The sequence below is a fragment of the Pseudochaenichthys georgianus genome, chromosome 16 (assembly GCF_902827115.2).
Source record: "Pseudochaenichthys georgianus chromosome 16, fPseGeo1.2, whole genome shotgun sequence".
NCBI classification, from domain to species: domain Eukaryota; kingdom Metazoa; phylum Chordata; class Actinopteri; order Perciformes; family Channichthyidae; genus Pseudochaenichthys; species Pseudochaenichthys georgianus.
Window position 1 is genome coordinate 29,666,815 of NC_047518.2, and position 18,077 is coordinate 29,684,891.

Here is an 18,077-nt window from a genome sequence, read left to right on the forward strand (position 1 = left end):
CGTCGCACAAAAACATTCGTTCATCGACGAGAATGGAACGAAAGGACTGCTCTTCCTTCGCTTTACGTTTGATTTTTGCTCAGTTTAATTTTAGAAAACACTCTTAGCTAGCCTGACTGTTTACATCAAAGAATAATACACAGTCTATGCAGCAGTTTGACCGTTAAAACGGTTTGTAGAGGAGTTGTAACCCGTAGCAACTGCTGTTGGACCTTTCATTCATAAATGTAAGTCATGTTACTATGTAGATTGATGTATCCAGTGGTGGAAAGTACCTAAGTACATTTACTCAAGTACTGCACTTGAGTACACATTTGAGGTACTTATACTTTTTACATCACTACATTTATTTTACAGATGTATTTAGTCGTGACTTTACAAATTCATATGTTGACACACAACACAGTGTGTTTAAAAAAAGACATTTGTTATAGATTAAACCATCCAACATTATGTTTAAGTAACTGCAACCATGAGTGGGTTAACAGGAGATGAATTGGCAGCAAATTTGCTAAGAAGTTTTTTAAATATTAAAATACTAACAATTAGTTATTTTACCCTGGATACTTTAAGTACATTTCCCTAATATTACTTTAATACTTTTACTAAAGTGCCATTCTCAATGCAGTACTTTAACTTGAAATGTAGTATTTTAACAGTTTGTGTGTGTACTTTCACTCAAGTAAAGAATCTGAATACTTATTCCACCACTGGAGACAGCATGGTATCTCCTAGTGTGACAGTTATTGATAATAGCAGGGCTTTCCCTTCTGAGCGTTAACGTAACTCTAACCCACTACTTTTCTGAGGTACTTGAATCCCTCCATACTATTATGCTTTACATTTTATCTCCATTACATTTCTGAGGCAAATAGTGTACTTTTTACTCGACTACTCGACACGATTTTTTTTTTCATACAAACTATAAATCAACCCTTATATGATTTATAATGCATCACCAAAAAAATGATCCATTATATAACATTATCATTCTGCATGATGAGTAATTTGGCTACTAGAAATGTATTTTGATGCTTATTCTTTTGTACTTTAACTTAAGAGTTGTAATGCAGGGCTATTTTACACTGTAGTATGGCTACTTTTACTTCTTCCACTCCCTAAACAATCATCACAATTGGTGCTATTGTTACAGGAGATTTGTACCTACACATATTGTATCTACATGAATTGTATTATGAAAGCTTTTTAATAATAATACAAAATCTTCTCTGTCTTCCTTCCCAGATGATGGAGGATTTCTCTGGTTTGGCTTTGCCTCCTCTGTTCGGTGGACACATCCTGGAGGCAGAGCTGGAGCCTGGTGGCGTGGAGCTGGGACCAGGGGAGGTAAAGTGAATGTTAATGTTGTAACGCCTGGTAGCTAGTGCTCCCTTTGCCACAAAGTCATGAGAAGTCTTTGTACTGATTGTATCAAATATTACCAGTTTTAACAACACCTTAGCTAGAGTAGAGAGAGTAAATACACTATTTAAATTGGTCTGATAATCTCTGTCTTTAGGGACTGAAGCTCGAGTCTCACCCTTGATCTAGTTTAAATATACTCTGAATTTGACCTATGTATGCCACAATTTCATTGAAATGTTATGATTGTAACAGAAATTACTTAATTAGTCTTTATTACATATGACTGAAATGTCCAAATATTTTAATTCAGAGTGTCTTATATGAAAGTTGTCAGGTTTAGCTTAGTAGGTGGAGCAAGGATCTGTTGGGTTTTCTCCTGTTATTGTGTTATGTGTGGGAAAAACCAATACATAAAATGTTAAAAAAAAAAATATCTGTTGGGTTTGGAGTACATTTCTGATTTTTTTTTGTATGCATTAATGAAGCAGAAAGGTTATTCAGAACAAAACAGAAACCATGATATGTTTCTCTTCAGGTGGAGCTGGGCCCGGGAGGCAGTGAGCTGCTGGAGGGTACAGAGCAGGACGATGAAGAGAGGAGAGCTCTTGATAAGAGGAAATATCTGGCTCTGAATAGGAGATGTAAAGACATTGAACAGGTGTGTGCAAGCTTACATATAATTGTGAAAGGGTATGCAATTGGCTCATATTTGTGTCTATTGTCATTAAGTTCCTTGTTATCTTAGTGTCCAACCAACACTCAATTAGAAAATAAAATACAGGCACAGGACTGTCTATTCTTTTTGGAAATGCCGTTTGCAATATCACCTTTTTTTTTTAACTCAAACCGGCCTGGCATGATGGTGTATTTTTTTCTTCTTCAGGTGAATCAGAAGATTCTTGGTCGCCTTCATCAAGTACAAAGAATAACACGACGCTTGAAGAAGGAGAGACGGTACAAAACCTCTTTACAGTAAATCACTTTCTACGTTTGCCCCCCGATGGTCCGTCTGAAGATTATGTTAATCTTGCAGGTTTCTCATGAAGACTTTAGACACTCATGGGGACGACTACAGGAACGCTCAGCTCACTATACTTCTAGAGGTGAGAAAAGGGTTGACAGGTTGCTGAATGGGATACATTTCTAAAGAAAATAACCCCGTTTTTTTTAAATAATCATCTGCAAGTTGATTGTAAATTATTTTCAATGCCAGATTTTGACCTAATTCACAAGAAAGAAAATGGTATTCATGTGTTTGACTAAAGCACTTTACCATGTACGGATTAACTTGTTATGGTGTATGGGGCAACACTACAGTAGTTGTACTGTATACACCTCTCTTAAATGGAAAATGAAGTACTTTAGTATGTCCGTTGATATTTGAGTTTAGATGACCAAAACCCAATATATACACAAAGATGCCTGGGTAGTTTCCCAGCTGGTCTGCTGATTTGTTTAATGTACCAATAATAAATGTTCAAGCTTGTTAAACGCATTTTAAATTTAAAATGTGTACCTTGTTTCAGGATGAGCCTGGAGTCCATTTAGACCCTGCTGCAGGAGTGAAGGATGACCGGCCTAATGGTGTGTCAGGTTCCTCCTCGTCTGCTGTGTTGCCTCATGCTGCGCTGCCAAAGAGGAAAAGACACAGAATACCACGGCAAGAAAAAGATAAAGACCAACAGGTAGGAGTAAAAACTTGTTTGGACTGCTTTTTTCTATAGCTTTAGCTTTTATGCATCAGTTAGTTTCTTGAATGTTTCTTTTGTGTGAGTGTGATTTGGATGATTATGTAGTTATGGAGGCATGAATGGTTGGTTTGAAATGCAGATGGATGTTATAAATCATGCAATGTGTAACGCCTGGCCACATGCTCCAAATAGGGGGCAGCATTATGCTTGGGTGTAATGCTGCTACTAGGTCCATGAACTTGTATAATCATCAGTTATATAAAAACAAAAAATAAATAGCAGCAGGGCAAGGATACACAAAATACAATCAAACTTCTGTTTAATCCACTAACCAGGGTCTCTACAGCCTATGTTCACTTTGATAGTTGCTTTGAAAACAATAAAACTGCCAATTTGGATTTAATACTAAAAAGAAACTATTAATCAATGTGTACAGACCATGAACCTTCAGCGTGACTGACGAGCCCTCCAGGGTTTATGTTGGACCGAGGGCAAACTGGACTCATGAAGAAAAAGTGTTCCTACACGACAGCATGCTAATATCAGTAGATGTCTCTGCCACGCGATGTGATGTTTTTTAACTAAAGTAATGCCCATACAAAACCTATTGATCCTTTAATGATAGCATAGTTGATTTTCTGTTGACTGAGTGTGTGCTTCTTTTCCCAGACTGAAGCAGACATGTCAGTGTTGGCAGAGAATCAGTTTGGAGAAATGCCCAGCCCGACCTCTCTGTCTCACTGATCATTGAACTGTGGCCCTGATGATGACGATGATGACGATGATGATGATGATGATGATGATGATGATGATGATGATGATGATGATGATGATGATGATGATGATGATGATGATGATGATGCAGAAGGAGCACACAGTTTCATTAACTCTTCAGTAGAAACGCTGCATCTCCGCCGGGTTTTGCACTGTTTTAGTTTATCTTTAACATTGTGATCAGATTGAACCAATGTGAGATAAAACGATATGTTGTACACTTGGTACAAGTATTCATTTGTTTTGTATATTTTATTTTCCGTAGAAATATTTTGTACTTTTATTTGATAACGACACATAATTATGACCAGTGGCATACATGGGGCTGTTAGTTAATTATTTGATAAACTAGATAGATTGAATTGATTCCCTGGATACTGTCATTGATAATATGGTTCATGATTTTATTTCAGAACCTGTTGAAATAAATGACTATTTGGCAATTGGACTGTATGTTTTTCATGTTTTTATTGTCAACATTTTTAAAGTCTGCATTTAATCATGTTTGCTGATGTTGACCAGAAGCAGACGATCCTTTTTGTCAATGCAACTTTTCTGAAATTTGATTTATAAAGAATATAGATGGAAGAAAGTTGATGTAGGTGCCACTGAAGTGGATATTTCTGGCAGTAGGCCTATGTGTGAAAAAAACACTTTTCAGTTGATTCATGATTTATTAATTTCATGAAGACAATTATGTTTTGTATAACACGTTTTCTGAAATGTATTGTAAACACCCTATATAGATATGTTTCAGAGAACAATTGCGGATGTCTGATTTCAGGTTCAGTTTTGTTATCTTGTCCATCATACTCCATCAGGACGCTCAGCCAATGACCGAGCCCTACTCTAGCGGATATCTTTGAGTGACAGACAGGAGCTCTGTCCAATCAGATTTCATATATTCGATTTAGGGCGGGATCTAAAAACGGAGGTGGGATTTTAGCTACCGTCCATCTTCAGCTACATTACAGTGAGCGAGCTTGTCGAAAAGAAAACACAATTTGGAAGTAAAGAAGACTTTTTGGAATTAGTTTTGGCTGTATTTGAAAAAAGACAAACGAAAGCCCATACCATAGGTAAATGTCGCATACAGCTATACATGTACATTCTCGGGTTGACCCAGTTTCCCATTTTCCTAAATTTGGCTAGCAGGCTAGCTAGCATTTTATGCATTAGCTAGTCAGGCAGTTAGCCATATTAGCTAGCAGGTTAAAGATTATAACGGAATCTGATAAATTGTGCATTTCATAACGCAAGCCCACCATATAAAAGCTATTCTGGACCCCACAATTATGATGCATGAATATTATTTCCATCCATCAGTGTGCTCCGTGGTACTTGTTTTGAAACGGGCCGGTTGGTACCGAGCGAGGTGGACGAGCTAAGATACTGGCAGCTAGTATTAACGTTAGCTGGCTAGGTGGCTAATTTTAGCTGACAACCATGTTTGTCATACGAGATCAGCTAGGTTTAGTAAAATATTGCAATAGATCAACGACCATACAAAAGCTCTGGTTTAAAGTATTCTTTGATTCGTTAGAGATAACAGTATTTGTGCTGCTAAATATAACTGTCAAACCAGCTGGAGGTAACGTCAGGTTCACTCTCTGCAAACCGATGCTCTGTTGAGAGGATGTGGGGATTTTGAATGCACATTTTGTTTACTTTACATATTTGTCTTCGTGGCAGACGGAATGTGGACATTGTCGTAGTCAGAGCCATGGCTGACAAGAGAAAACTTCAAGGTAAGACTGTTGGTGATGCTCATCAGTGAGGAGGATGCTCATGATCCATCACACTGCCCAGTATCCTGCACAGAGACTTACACTGACCGCAACTACAAAAGTTGTTTGTGTTGCACAGATTAACACTATGATGTTGGACCACATATTGATTCTCCACAGGTGAGATCGACAGATGTTTGAAAAAAGTAGCTGAAGGTGTGGAACAGTTTGAAGACATCTGGCAAAAGGTAAGAGATCTTTGCATTTGTTTGATACTCTATGATAAAACTACTATTACTACTATACTATTTGACCAAATGGACGCTGCAGATACCAAGATATCTTTGTTTATTTTCACAATTTTAGCTCCATAATGCAGCCAATGCAAACCAGAAGGAAAAATATGAGGCTGACCTCAAGAAAGAGATTAAAAAACTACAGGTGAGATAAATGCATGAACACGCATTTTCTCTCACAGTGTTTCTTTATCTGTACTCTTGGTCAACAGTTATTAAAATTGCTATTGCGGTTAAATATTTTCCCTGTCTGTCCTCCCAGCGACTGAGAGATCAGATAAAAACATGGGTGGCCTCAAACGAGATCAAAGACAAAAGGCAGCTAGTCGAAAACCGCAAACTAATAGAGACGGTATGTTTTCCATCTTTTACTTGTCCTGGTTATTATTGTTTTAGTATTGTATAGTAACTTAACAAGCCCTATGTCATGTTTCTTTCCTCAGCAAATGGAGCGGTTCAAGGTGGTGGAACGTGAAACAAAAACAAAAGCCTACTCTAAAGAAGGCTTGGGGCTCGCTCAGAAAGTGGATCCAGCTCAGAGGGAAAAAGAGGAAACGGGACTGTGGCTAACAGTAATACATCCTCTATTATCTATACCTATTGTACATTTAGGAGGCCTAATATTTCCTCATAGGCAGTTTGACACAACAGTTTTTTAGGAAGCCTTTTCTTTGAATCCATTAACACTCTTTTCTTTTCTCTCACCCCCAGTGTACGATAGACACTCTAAATATGCAGGTGGATCAGTTTGAAAGTGAGATAGAATCTCTTTCAGTTCAGACAAGAAAAAAGAAGGGCGACAAAGATGTAAGTCCATCGTCTCATTTTCAATACTTTGTGCAGTTAAATACAATAATAATGACTGTGGATACCTAGTCTGTTCCTCTAACACGAACTACACACATGCTTTGTGTCTTTCATGATGAAGCAGGATCGCATTGAGGAGCTAAAACGAATGGTTGAAAGGCATCGATTCCACATTCGCATGTTGGAGACCATTTTACGAATGCTGGACAATGACTCTATAGTGGTGGATTCAATCCTGAAGATCAAGGATGATGTTGATTACTACATCGACTCGTCTCAGGACCCGGACTTTGAGGAGAATGAGTTCATCTACGACGACTTAGACCTGGATGACATCCGTGAGTAGAGAGCACTGTGTGATGTTACCCTGATGCATTTATCCAGACAACAGATGTGTTATAATGGAAACATCTGTCCCTTGTCTTTGTCCTGTCTTTTCTGTAAACTGCAGCATTAGTGGCAACTTCTCCTTCGGGTCAGGGGCCTCTGGATGATGAGATGTTCCTGCAATCCTGCAGCACTCCCACTTCCACAACCTCCTCTTCACCCATTCCTCCTTCCCCGGCCACTTGCACTGCTGTAAGTATTGTGTTTGTAGCCTGAACACCTGGGTCAGTATGTTAAAGGGATGCTGGGCAGAAAAAGCACATTCTGACAACATTTTGAAAATATCTTTCTTTAAAGTTTTGCATTTTTTAACCCTTCTATAAGCCTCATTGTGTTGTAATCGACTGTCTAGTTTGCTGAATCAACATTTCAAAAGTGGATTGTCATATCAAGGTATCTTCTCCTATAGGAGAGCTCAGAGGACGATAAGAAAAGGGGACGCTCGACAGACAGTGAAGTTAGTCAGGTGAGAGGCTCTCTTCTGTACTGTGCCAGTAGACACACAGTTTAGTGCCGCACTGTTCACTCTCGGTCCTGAGAGGCACAGAGGCTGAAGGATTCTGGTTGGAAATGGAAAAAAGCTTTTTCTCTGTGAGACCATAGTTGGAGACTTTTGATTTAGTTTGTAGCATCATCTGCATAAATGGTACATCATTCCCATTAAACTTCTAGTTCACTTCTTCCAACTGAAGCTGCCCTCTGAAATACTTTTTTCTGGTGTCCTTTTCAGTCGCCTGTGAAGAACGGCACCCCATCCTTGCTATCTTCCTTCTCGTCCTCCACGACCTCGGGGTCCTCCTCGTCCTCCTCCCTCGTGTCCATGGCGAGTGTTATCGGAGGCATTCCCACGGTTCTACCCAGCTGCAGTCTCATAGGGAGCTTCAGCAGTGCGGTGCAGCAACATCAACCTGCACTACAGCAGCAGCCTCTGCCACCAAACCAACCGCAGCAACAGCCACCTCAGACAAAACCCTCTGTCCCCTCAAACAACACCCCCAGCCCGCCCAACAACCCCCTCCTCCCAGCCTCACCTGCCCCCTCTCTCCCCACGCCCACACCCATTTCTTCAGCTCCCATTTCTCAATCACAGTTCATATCTATGCCCTCCCCGGCATCCAGTTTGGGACTCGGGCTGAGTCTGGGTTTGAGCAATATCGGCCTGACGGGGACCAGCAGTGTCAACCAAATGTCTGGTTTGGGTCTTAGCGGCCACCACTCCCCCTTAAACACAATGGCAGGGCTCATTTCAGGCTCCACCCCGGCCCCCTACGCTCAGGCAGCATCAGGAGGTTTGGGTTTGAGCAGCATCACTCAGTCCATCATGTCAGCGGAGAGCAGCACCTCCATCCCCCCCTCTGGCTCCAGTGGAGTCACCACCAACGGGGCGGGGTTGGGGCTCGGCTTGCTTGGTTCCAGCCCGGCCCACAACTCTTTGAGTGCGAGTATTCTGAGTTTGGTTCCTGGGCAAAATATAGCCCCCGGTGCCTCGCAGCTGCCCCTGAGTTCTGTCAGCACGACACCCGGAGCAGTTGGCATGATGGGAGGCATTGGAGGGAATGTCGGCGTGGTTGGAGGCGTGAATGCTGCTCCTGCACGACCACCAAGTGGCCTGAAGCAAAATGGAAGCACAAGTATGTTAACTTGTTGCGCTTGGGCTTGTGTTACTCATCTGTTTAAGTCAACATTGTCTTCAGAAAGGATGTTCTCTAACCTCTCCCTCCGGCCCTCAGGTTACAGTGCTGTAGTGGCAGAGAACTCGACAGAATCAGCTCTAAGCATACCGAGCCAGTCACAAAGCAGCCAGTCCTCGTCTCTCAGTTCTTCAAACAGTCAGCCGTACGTTTTTCCTTATTCACTTATTCTTTACATGATAGTTGTTGTTTATACTTACTAAATATATATAATATTAACATCGAGGGGTTAATACCCTGGAACACTTAGCAAGGATAGCAATATATTGCATCCATGATATCCAATATCCTTGCTAATGGTATTAGTTGAAGGGAAGTAGCTGTGTGGAGTCAGTTTGGGCCAAAAGTACTTGAGTTGTTTATGATATTTGCAGCTGCAGTGATAATAGAAACAAACAAAGGATGGTTGGTAGAGAAGGAAATGAGTGGAGGAATAAATATAGTCAGACAGTGTTTGTTCCTGTGAGAGTGTGCTTTCACTTCTAAAGCGTGTTTATGTCTATTATAGTGTGCTTGTGCATGTTCCTGTTAGTAATAACTTGTCTCTGTTGTTCCCGCTCTGCTGCAGGATGGACAACGGCTCCAGTTTAATCAGCTCCATCACCCTGCCTCCCAGCTCTCCCTCCCCCTCGTTCTCTGACAGCACACCCGGTGGAGGGAGTCTTCTCAACGGGCCCCACTCCTACACACAGGCCTCGGAGGCCCTCAAGGTGAGGGACAGGGGCATGAGAGAGAGCTGTGTACACGTTGTTAGAGTCACATACTGGTCTAAAGGAGGACCCACTTTGAGGCGTGAACCACAACGTTTATGATCAGGTTTATCTGAGGCGATTTTAGCTCACATGGAGACATTTCACAGAAAAGACAAACGGCTTTCAGACTGTGGGAGAAAAAGTGATCTACAATTAGTACTAAATGCATTAGGTCATAATGTCACGATATATCTGGACTTACCAAAGTATATACCCAACTCTCTGTATCGGTATAGAATATACTAAACAATATTGTTTTACAATGTGTTGGCTGTGGCAGAAAACATCCATTATTATTAATTGATTTAGTAGCTGAATTTTGTATCAGTGCGTCTTTCACCAGGCTTTTTTTAATTAGGTATCTTAGTAAGAAGAAAGAGGGAATTTCTGCATGATATGTATTAGTGATACAATGTTTCAGTCCTTAGGAAACGCTGTATCTCTAAAAGTGACTTTGGAAGTACACAACATTGTGTGGGAATTTCCCTTCTCTAGCTTTTGGTCTGTTTCTGCTACACACCTAACTACAAGAAATATAGGGTGTGTCTGTAATAAACGATTTTCCTTTCTCTTCCCCACTTAATTGAACTCGGTCCACCACCCTGTCCTCATGCTGTCTCCCTCTCCTCCCGCCTCAGGCCCCCGAGCCTCTCAGCTCTCTGAAGGCGATGGCTGAGAGAGCAGCGCTGGGATCCGGTCTGGATGGAGAGATCCCCAACCTGCACCTAACAGAGAGAGGTCGGACGCTCAGACATCTTGTTTCTACACTGAGTTAGTGCAGAAAAACAAGCTCACAGTTTTACTCTGTACACCAAATGAACACTGACTAATTACTGAAGTGTAGGTGACTTACCATTACATTTCATTGGGGATAAATAGGTGATGTTTTAACTCCAGAGCAGCTTGTACTGGGAGAAGTAGATGAAGAAGAGTCAAAATACCAAAGCACCAAAGCTATTGATCAATTGACCATCTGAAATGTATTTCACGTTTCCAATTATTATTTAAATGATTTTTGGTAAACATATTTACAGTTACCACCTCACAAATACAGTTGCTTCTTCTCTTGTTTTTTATGTCATTTCCAGAACAAGTAAAATAATAAATAGATGTTTTTAAGACATCATTACTACTTTGTTACCTTTTAATCTAATGATTAAATCAAAACAAGGTTCAAGTTCAGTCAATAATGAAAATGATTTGTTTAAAAGCTGTAAATATGTTGAGATGAATACTTAGATGGATCAACACTTTTTCAGAGCTAAAACAGTTATGTAAGATATAAATGAAAACAAACGTATTGATATGGAAAATATATTGAATATATAAACAAATACAAAGCAGGTAACAAATATTATAATAATATATGTACTTGTTTATTAAACCATGTCCTACATCAAGAGGAAGCAGGAGTGTGACAGTGAGCTGCTTCAGTGTGTTCTGTCCTCTCAATCCTTCACTTCTCTTCCTCCAGATATCTTCTCTAGTTCGTCTGCGGCGCCCGGCACACCTGCCGCCCCCCAGCCGTCCGTGTCGGAAGTCAGCATTCCCCCCTCGCTAGGGGTCTGTCCCCTCGGCCCTACCCCCCTCCCCAAAGACCAGCTCTACCAGCAGGCCATGCAGGAGTCAGCATGGACGCACATGCCCCACCCCTCGGACTCGGAGAGGATCAGGTGAGGACAAAGCATTTCACACACAGTATTAAAAGTAAGCAGAGGACACCAAACCAACTGAGACCCGTCTGTCCGCTGCATCTACGCACACACTGTACCCATACTTGCCAACCTTGAGACCTCAGAAATCGGGAGCATTTCAAAACCACCGCGGGGGGGATTGTTCTCTCTTAGTAAGATCCCATTTTCAATAAAATTGCGGTCTTACCTTGACTTGAAGATTAAGTCCATTTGCCTATCCTTCTGGACAAAAATCTCTATTACTTTTTTATAAAAGTCCTCCTTATCTTCTTATAGTTTCAAAAGTTTATCAATCGATAGATTTATGATTAAAAAATTATAAAAGTAGGGTAGACATGTGGATATTACCTGGCTGAACAAAACGTGCATTTAGTTAACAGGTACGTTTCCCACAGATCTTCTTTTGGGCTATTTTCTAAAATCCTATTGAGAAATCTCATTGCTTTTTTGTGGAGGGAAGCCATAATAATAATAATAATAATACATTTATTTTGGGGGGCGCCTTTCAAAACACCCAAGGACACCTTACAGGGTTACAGATTTACAATTTACATTTACAATTTTACCTTACAAATTAAAACAGTGGATTTAGTGAAGTATCAGCCGGGGTAAGACAAGACAAACAACAGGAAATTGACTACAAAAGGACACAGGGTACAGATTATAGAGAAAATGCCAGTTTGAACAGGTGGGTTTTGAGTTGGGTTTTGAATGTTGTTATGGAATCAGACTGTCGGATGTGTAGTGGCAGGGTGTTCCAGAGTCTGGGAGCCGAGCAGCTGAAAGCTCGAGCACCCATGGTTTTGAGGCGATAGCTTGGGACGGTGAGAAGTCCTACGGACGAAGAGCGGAGGGTGCGGGAGGGGGTGTACTCCTGAAGGAGGTCAGAGATGTAGATGGGGGCAAGGTTATGGACAGCTTTGTATATGAGTAGAATGTTTTTGTAGTCAATACGGTAGCGTACAGGAAGCCAGTGTAGCTGAGTGAGAATGGGGGTGATGTGGTCGGATGAGTTGGTGCGGGTGATGATCCGGGCAGCAGAGTTCTGGATTATTTGCAGTCTATTGAGGAGCTTGATGGGAAGGCCAGTCAGAAGTGCATTGCAGTAATCAATCCGGGATGTGACGAATGAGTGGACCAGGATTTCAGTGCTGGGTTGGGACAGAGATGAGCGGAGTCTGGAGATGTTCCGAAGATGAAAGAAAGCGGTGCGGGTGATGTTTTTTATGTGTGGTGCGAATGAGAGGGAGCCGTCCAGAATGACACCGAGGCTTTTCACTTGGGCAGAGAATGGTATGGGGAAGCCGTCGATGATGATGTTTGATGCTGGGGTGATATGTGAATTGGTGAGGGTGGATTTGGAGCCGATGAGCAGGGCCTCAGTTTTGCTACCGTTAAGCTTCAGGAGGTTCCTGTTCATCCAGCTCCTGATGTCCTCAAGGCATGTGGTGAGGGAGGTTGGGGGGAGGGCAGTGGTGGGTTTGGAGGAAATGTAGACCTGTGTGTCATCGGCGTAGCAGTGAAAATTAACCTCATGGTGACGGAGGATTTTGCCCAGGGGGAGGAGATATATGATGAATAGGAGTGGACCCAGTACTGACCCCTGGGGGACACCCAGTGAAATAGCACTTTCTTGTGACTTGTGATTACCGAGTTGTACAAACTGTTGTCTGTCAGTGAGGTATGATGAGAACCAGGATAGTGCAACACCAGTGATCCCAATGCCAGCCAGGCGGTCCAGGAGTAGTGGGTGAGAGATGGTATCGAATGCAGCGCTGAGGTCAAGGAGGATGAGGATGGTGAGAAGTCCGGAGTCAGCTGCACGGAGGAGGTCGTTGGTGATTTTAACCAGGGCTGTTTCAGTACTGTGTTTTTGGCGGAAACCAGATTGGAAGGGTTCATGGAGGTTGTTTGTGTCAAGATGGGACTGAAGCTGTGCGGCAACCACCCTCTCAAGGGTCTTGGAAATGAAGGGTAGGTTGGAGATGGGCCTGTAGTGGTTTAGATCGGCTGGGTCAGTACCGGGTTTTTTGAGGATGGGAGTGATTGCAGCCAGTTTGAGGGAGGTGGGTACAATTCCAGAGGTGAGGGAGGAGTTAATTATGTCAGTGATCATGGGTGATATGGCTGGTAGGCAAGCCTTGACCAGGGTGGTGGGAAGAGGATCAAGCTGACAGGTGGTGGTTTTAGCTTTACGGATGAGCTCTGAGATGGTGTATTCCGATGCTGGGGTGAAGATGGAGAGGGAGCTGATGAGTGATGGACCAGTGGTAGACATCCAGGGTGGATCACTTGAGGAGGTGCATGCTGAGGCCAGCTCTAGGTGAATGGTGTTAATTTTGGAGTGAAAAAATTGCAGAAAGTCAGTACATTGGTCAATGGAGATATCTGGAGGGAGGGTTTGAGGAGGCTGAAGTAGGTGACTGACTGTGGAGAAAAGAACTCTGTTGTTACCAGTGCTGATGAGGTTGGAGTAATATGAGGACTTGGCATTGGAAAGCGCGTTCTTGTAGAGGTGAAGGTGATCCGAGTACATTTGCGTGTGAACTGAGTCCGGTGCTCTTGCACATGCGCAGCTTACTTCCGGGTTTTAGGATGCGTCTCTCGTCTCCTCTTCATACACCACACTTTTCGCGGCACACGTACTTACAGCCAATCAGCGAGATGATGGGGATAGCAGCTCTATGCCCCTATGGTCATTATTTTTTTGCCACACACATTAAATAGGAAAATACTCTGAGCATGCGCAGTGTAGTTTTTACAGTCACCGTTCACTTAGACAGTGAGAGGGAGGGGCATGATCGGGTTTTGTCCCACAAGGCTCTAAACAGCTCAATAGGCACACACTGTAGACACTAATTAGAAGAACACAGACTAAAACAGCAATGTACAGACGAATCAGATGATCTTAAAATATATTTTATATATTTTTTTTTGCATTTAGATGTAATCATTATTTTTAATACTTTCTGCTGACACTAGGTGGGGCTGTGCCCCTAATGACCAGTCGCCACTGAGTGATAGATACTATGCCTTTTTTATGACCTACTTAAAGGGGACCTATCATGCAAAATGCACTTTTTGATGTCTTTTATACATAAATATGTGTCCCCGGTGTGTCAGGGAACTCACGCAGCATCAGAAAATAAAACCCTCTCTTTTCCTCCGTACCCAAATCTCTAAAAACGGGGCTACAACGGAGCTGATTCAGATTTGCGTCCGATATTACGCAATATCGGAAATGTAGGCTGGCTTTACACCCACGGCCCTATCAGAAACAATGCCCGACTGTTTTGGACGTAATATGGTCGGTGCATGTTTACATTAGCATCGCTAACACTCAGAGCTAACCTATACTGCACAGAGCATGTGTGTGAAGAAGCAGGAACTCACCTTGTGGTATAACCGGCAAGAGTGAAAGCCTTTGAGCTCCATACTGTTTCAGAAAGAATCCTTGATAATCCATGATATGGCGTTTCATCACCGCAGTAATTAGTTTAGACAGTAGCTGCCGGGTCCCGCATCAATCACTCAATGTTTATTGATATAGCCCAATATCACAAATGTTACATTTGTCTCAGTGGACTTCACAGTTTGTACAGAATATCAGTATGACAATACTGGAGCCGCATGAGCTCAGCCCAGAGTCCTGCACGGGTCTGATTTTCAAGACCCGCTCCCGCCCCACACCCGCGACGTGCAATACCGAACCCGCCCCGCTACCCGCACATATTGCCAATTAGTTCCGCAACCCGACCCGACCCGTCGGCACAAGATCCGTGACCCGACCCGAACCCGCATATATATGAGCAGTGAAAACGTGCAATTATTAACACACGCAGTTGCATATTTGTCTCAAAAAGCGTGGGATGTTGGTTATTTTCTCCATCTAGGATGACACCAAAAGCCTCCAGACGTTGGATTTCGCTCTTGAGGAAGTGTTATTGAAAATGCTGTATTCTCCGCTAGAGAGCTTCACCTCAGCCATTTCGAATGTGGCGCGCTCAGCAGCAGATTGATGCGCTGCAGAGGTTATGATTATGCACGGTCCCGCGGGGGAGAGGTCTGAGGATTTAAACATTAAACTAAATTATCATTATTTCAATATATTTATTATGCAACACCCGCGACCCGACCCGCATCATCTTTGTTTACCCAGAACCGAACCCGGAAAAAAGCGTTTGAAAAAATAGCACCCGCGAATCACCTTTTTTGCGGGTCACCCGTCGGGTACCCGACCCGATGCAGGACTCTGGCTCAGCCCCCTCCTTTTTTTTTTTTCTTTAAAGCTTTATAGCCAAAATCAGCACTTTTGAAACAGGAAGTGAAATAGAGGGATATGAGGCATGGCTAGAATGGGTGATCTGTTTGGTATTTTGAGCAAAACACTTCATAGACATGTTTTTTATATATCTGAGACCTATGCTATTGCCTAAAAATAGCATGATAAGTCCACTTTAACTATGATTTTAAAACCATTTTTTATCCCATACATTTGAACTGAGCTTTTATCACCTACTAAATGACATTTTATAAGTTACTTTACTCTGTCTTTTTTAGGACATATATACATAAAAAAAAAATCTTCAAATTTGTATGGCTTAATTTAATGACACAGTAAATGTTTTTGGATGGATTTGGTTGTTTTTCTTGAAGTGTAGCCCATGAAGTATTTGTTTGGAGCCTTATCTCTTGTTTCTTACTAACCTTGCACTAATGCACATTCTCAAATTATTGAAGTGACCGTTATTTTGTATATATTGATTGTTGGGTTTGATTTAGGTCTTCATGTGTGCACATGTCAAATCTGTCTTTGACTGTATATATCTACATATTGCACACATTTTGATATAAATTTGTTTTTATATTCGGGATTGTGGGAAACGGTATTTCGATCTCTCGGTCTGTACACACAAACTGGAAGATTGACAATAAAGTTGACTTTGATATCTGTGCTTTTCCTAAAGGCAATACCTGATGAGGAATCCGTGTCCCACACTACCCTTCCACCATCAGATACCCCCGCACCACTCTGACTCCATTGAGTTTTACCAGAGACTGTCCACAGAAACTCTCTTTTTCATCTTCTACTACCTGGAGGTAAAACACTCTGCCCCCCCGCTCCGTGTTTGCTCCCCCGACAACCTTCCTGTTCCTTATTAAAGTCTTGATGTTGTGTTTGACCCCCCCCCTCTCTCAGGGCACCAAGGCTCAGTATCTGTCTGCCAAGGCTCTGAAGAAACAGTCATGGAGGTTTCACACAAAATACATGATGTGGTTCCAGAGGCACGAGGAGCCCAAGACTATCACTGATGAGTTTGAACAGGTGCAGAATCAACAAAGTTCACACGTTTCTTTTGAAACCTTTTTTAAATTGGGTTCTGCAGGAATAGACAAGGTTTGTATCAAATAAGAACACATGTAACCTTTTATAGTGCCATCAAGGAACAAATACATATTTTATACATTAATACAATAACAAATGCAGCTACCAGCAGGGAATTAAGCAAACTGGAAAACACAAACACTTCATGAGGATGAGAAACAGCACATCAGTGTGTGCTCTACTCTTTAAACAAATCGTCACAATGAATCAGGTTGGGAAATCTGAAAACATAGAAATCTTGATGTACGCCTTTAAGACTTTGAGAAAGGTCTTTTTTTGTCTTGTTAAAAAAAAAAAAAGTGGAAATCCAATGTACTCCACAGGATCAGTCTTCTACTTCAGAAAAGTAGTCAGCTGATTACAGACTTAAGAGATCATTTTGGCAGAGGCCTATTGACATAAATCGCAGATCATTTGGTCAAATGTGTGTTGCATCACCTCCAATTGAATAAAACCATGCTTTGCACAAATGGGAGCTTTGTGTTCACATTTCCTCCTGAAATAATAAACTAGGTCATTTTGTTGTCAGTTTTTGAATGATTGCTCTTTCTTCTCTGCTGTTCCTCTAGGGCACTTACATTTACTTTGACTATGAGAAATGGGGCCAGAGGAAGAAGGAGGGATTCACCTTCGAGTACAGGTACCTGGAAGACAGAGATCTGCAGTGACGGACAATGGGACACGAAAGGACAGAGACAAAACGTGCTGCTGTTGACATTCCGAGACTGAACTTCAAACTGTGGATAGAGATTGTGATGTGTAGTAGAAACCCTCTCCCAACATGGAGACTGGCGTCTGTATAGGCTGCATCTCTACGTGGAGCCCTCACTCCTTCTGTAGCGCTTTGCTTTTGACAAAAATGCCCTGTGGGTCTGATCAAATGCATCGCGCTGCAAGAGAAGGGGGGCTCTCACTGGAGATCTGTGTGCACACTCAGTATGTGGCATTAGGAAAGCCTACCCCATGCATGTTTTATTTTTCCGTTTCAACAAGATTCTCTGTACCACCTACCCCACATGAGCCTGGAAGCCTTTGACTTGACACAAAACAAACTGCCCATATTGTATTTACTGTAATTTGGTGGTTTAAATGGGGAGGCACAGTGGACATTTAGTCATGGTGTGTAGGACTGGCTTCTTTAAGACCCTACGATGCCTGTTGAATATGGTCCCCATTAGAGATAGTGAGCGGTTATCAATAGTTTTTATTGATATTGTCTTGGTCGATTGAAACGCTGATTGAGAGTGACCACAGGGCCTCTCCCTGTGACAGGGAAAGAGTCCTTATTGGACATGGATTAAATTGCTATGCAATTGAACTGGTCTCTGACTCCCTCTCTTTACAAATAAAATGTTTTTAAGTTAACCTGTCTAAGAAAATGCATTATTATGGCGCTTTCATGTTTGTGACAAACAAATAAACTTGTAAAATAAATCTTAAAATAGGTTGAGACATTTATCTACGTGATGCTTGATTTGTACAAAAGGTCACGCTAACTGTAGTGAAT

General features: G+C 42.0%; 2 protein-coding genes across 4 annotated transcripts; both read left to right on the top strand.

Annotated features, from left to right (window-relative positions):
* The first annotated feature begins 136 nt into the window (after positions 1-136).
* tfpt (TCF3 (E2A) fusion partner) lies at positions 137-4,278 on the top strand. Of its 2 annotated transcripts, none has more exons than XM_034102499.2 (7): positions 137-227; positions 1,246-1,347; positions 1,901-2,023; positions 2,249-2,319; positions 2,399-2,468; positions 2,892-3,050; positions 3,726-4,278. In XM_034102499.2, the coding sequence occupies exons 2-7, from the start codon at positions 1,246-1,248 to the stop codon at positions 3,798-3,800; spliced, it is 600 nt and encodes a 199-aa protein (XP_033958390.1). In that variant the 5' UTR covers positions 137-227; the 3' UTR covers positions 3,801-4,278. The 2 variants fall into 2 exon arrangements, with proteins under 2 accessions (XP_033958390.1, XP_071062259.1); XM_071206158.1 differs by lacking the exon at positions 137-227 and adding an exon at positions 234-319.
* Positions 4,279-4,782: 504 nt separating this feature from the next.
* cnot3a (CCR4-NOT transcription complex, subunit 3a) lies at positions 4,783-17,935 on the top strand. Of its 2 annotated transcripts, none has more exons than XM_034101809.2 (18): positions 4,783-4,909; positions 5,523-5,578; positions 5,738-5,805; positions 5,924-5,998; positions 6,116-6,205; positions 6,297-6,425; positions 6,565-6,660; positions 6,782-6,998; positions 7,112-7,239; positions 7,457-7,513; positions 7,778-8,678; positions 8,778-8,883; positions 9,307-9,448; positions 10,129-10,228; positions 10,965-11,163; positions 16,152-16,284; positions 16,385-16,510; positions 17,140-17,935. In XM_034101809.2, the coding sequence occupies exons 2-18, from the start codon at positions 5,554-5,556 to the stop codon at positions 17,236-17,238; spliced, it is 2,691 nt and encodes an 896-aa protein (XP_033957700.1). In that variant the 5' UTR covers positions 4,783-4,909; positions 5,523-5,553; the 3' UTR covers positions 17,239-17,935. The 2 variants fall into 2 exon arrangements, with proteins under 2 accessions (XP_033957700.1, XP_033957701.1); XM_034101810.2 differs by having other exon boundaries at positions 6,785-6,998.
* Positions 17,936-18,077: the final 142 nt, after the last annotated feature.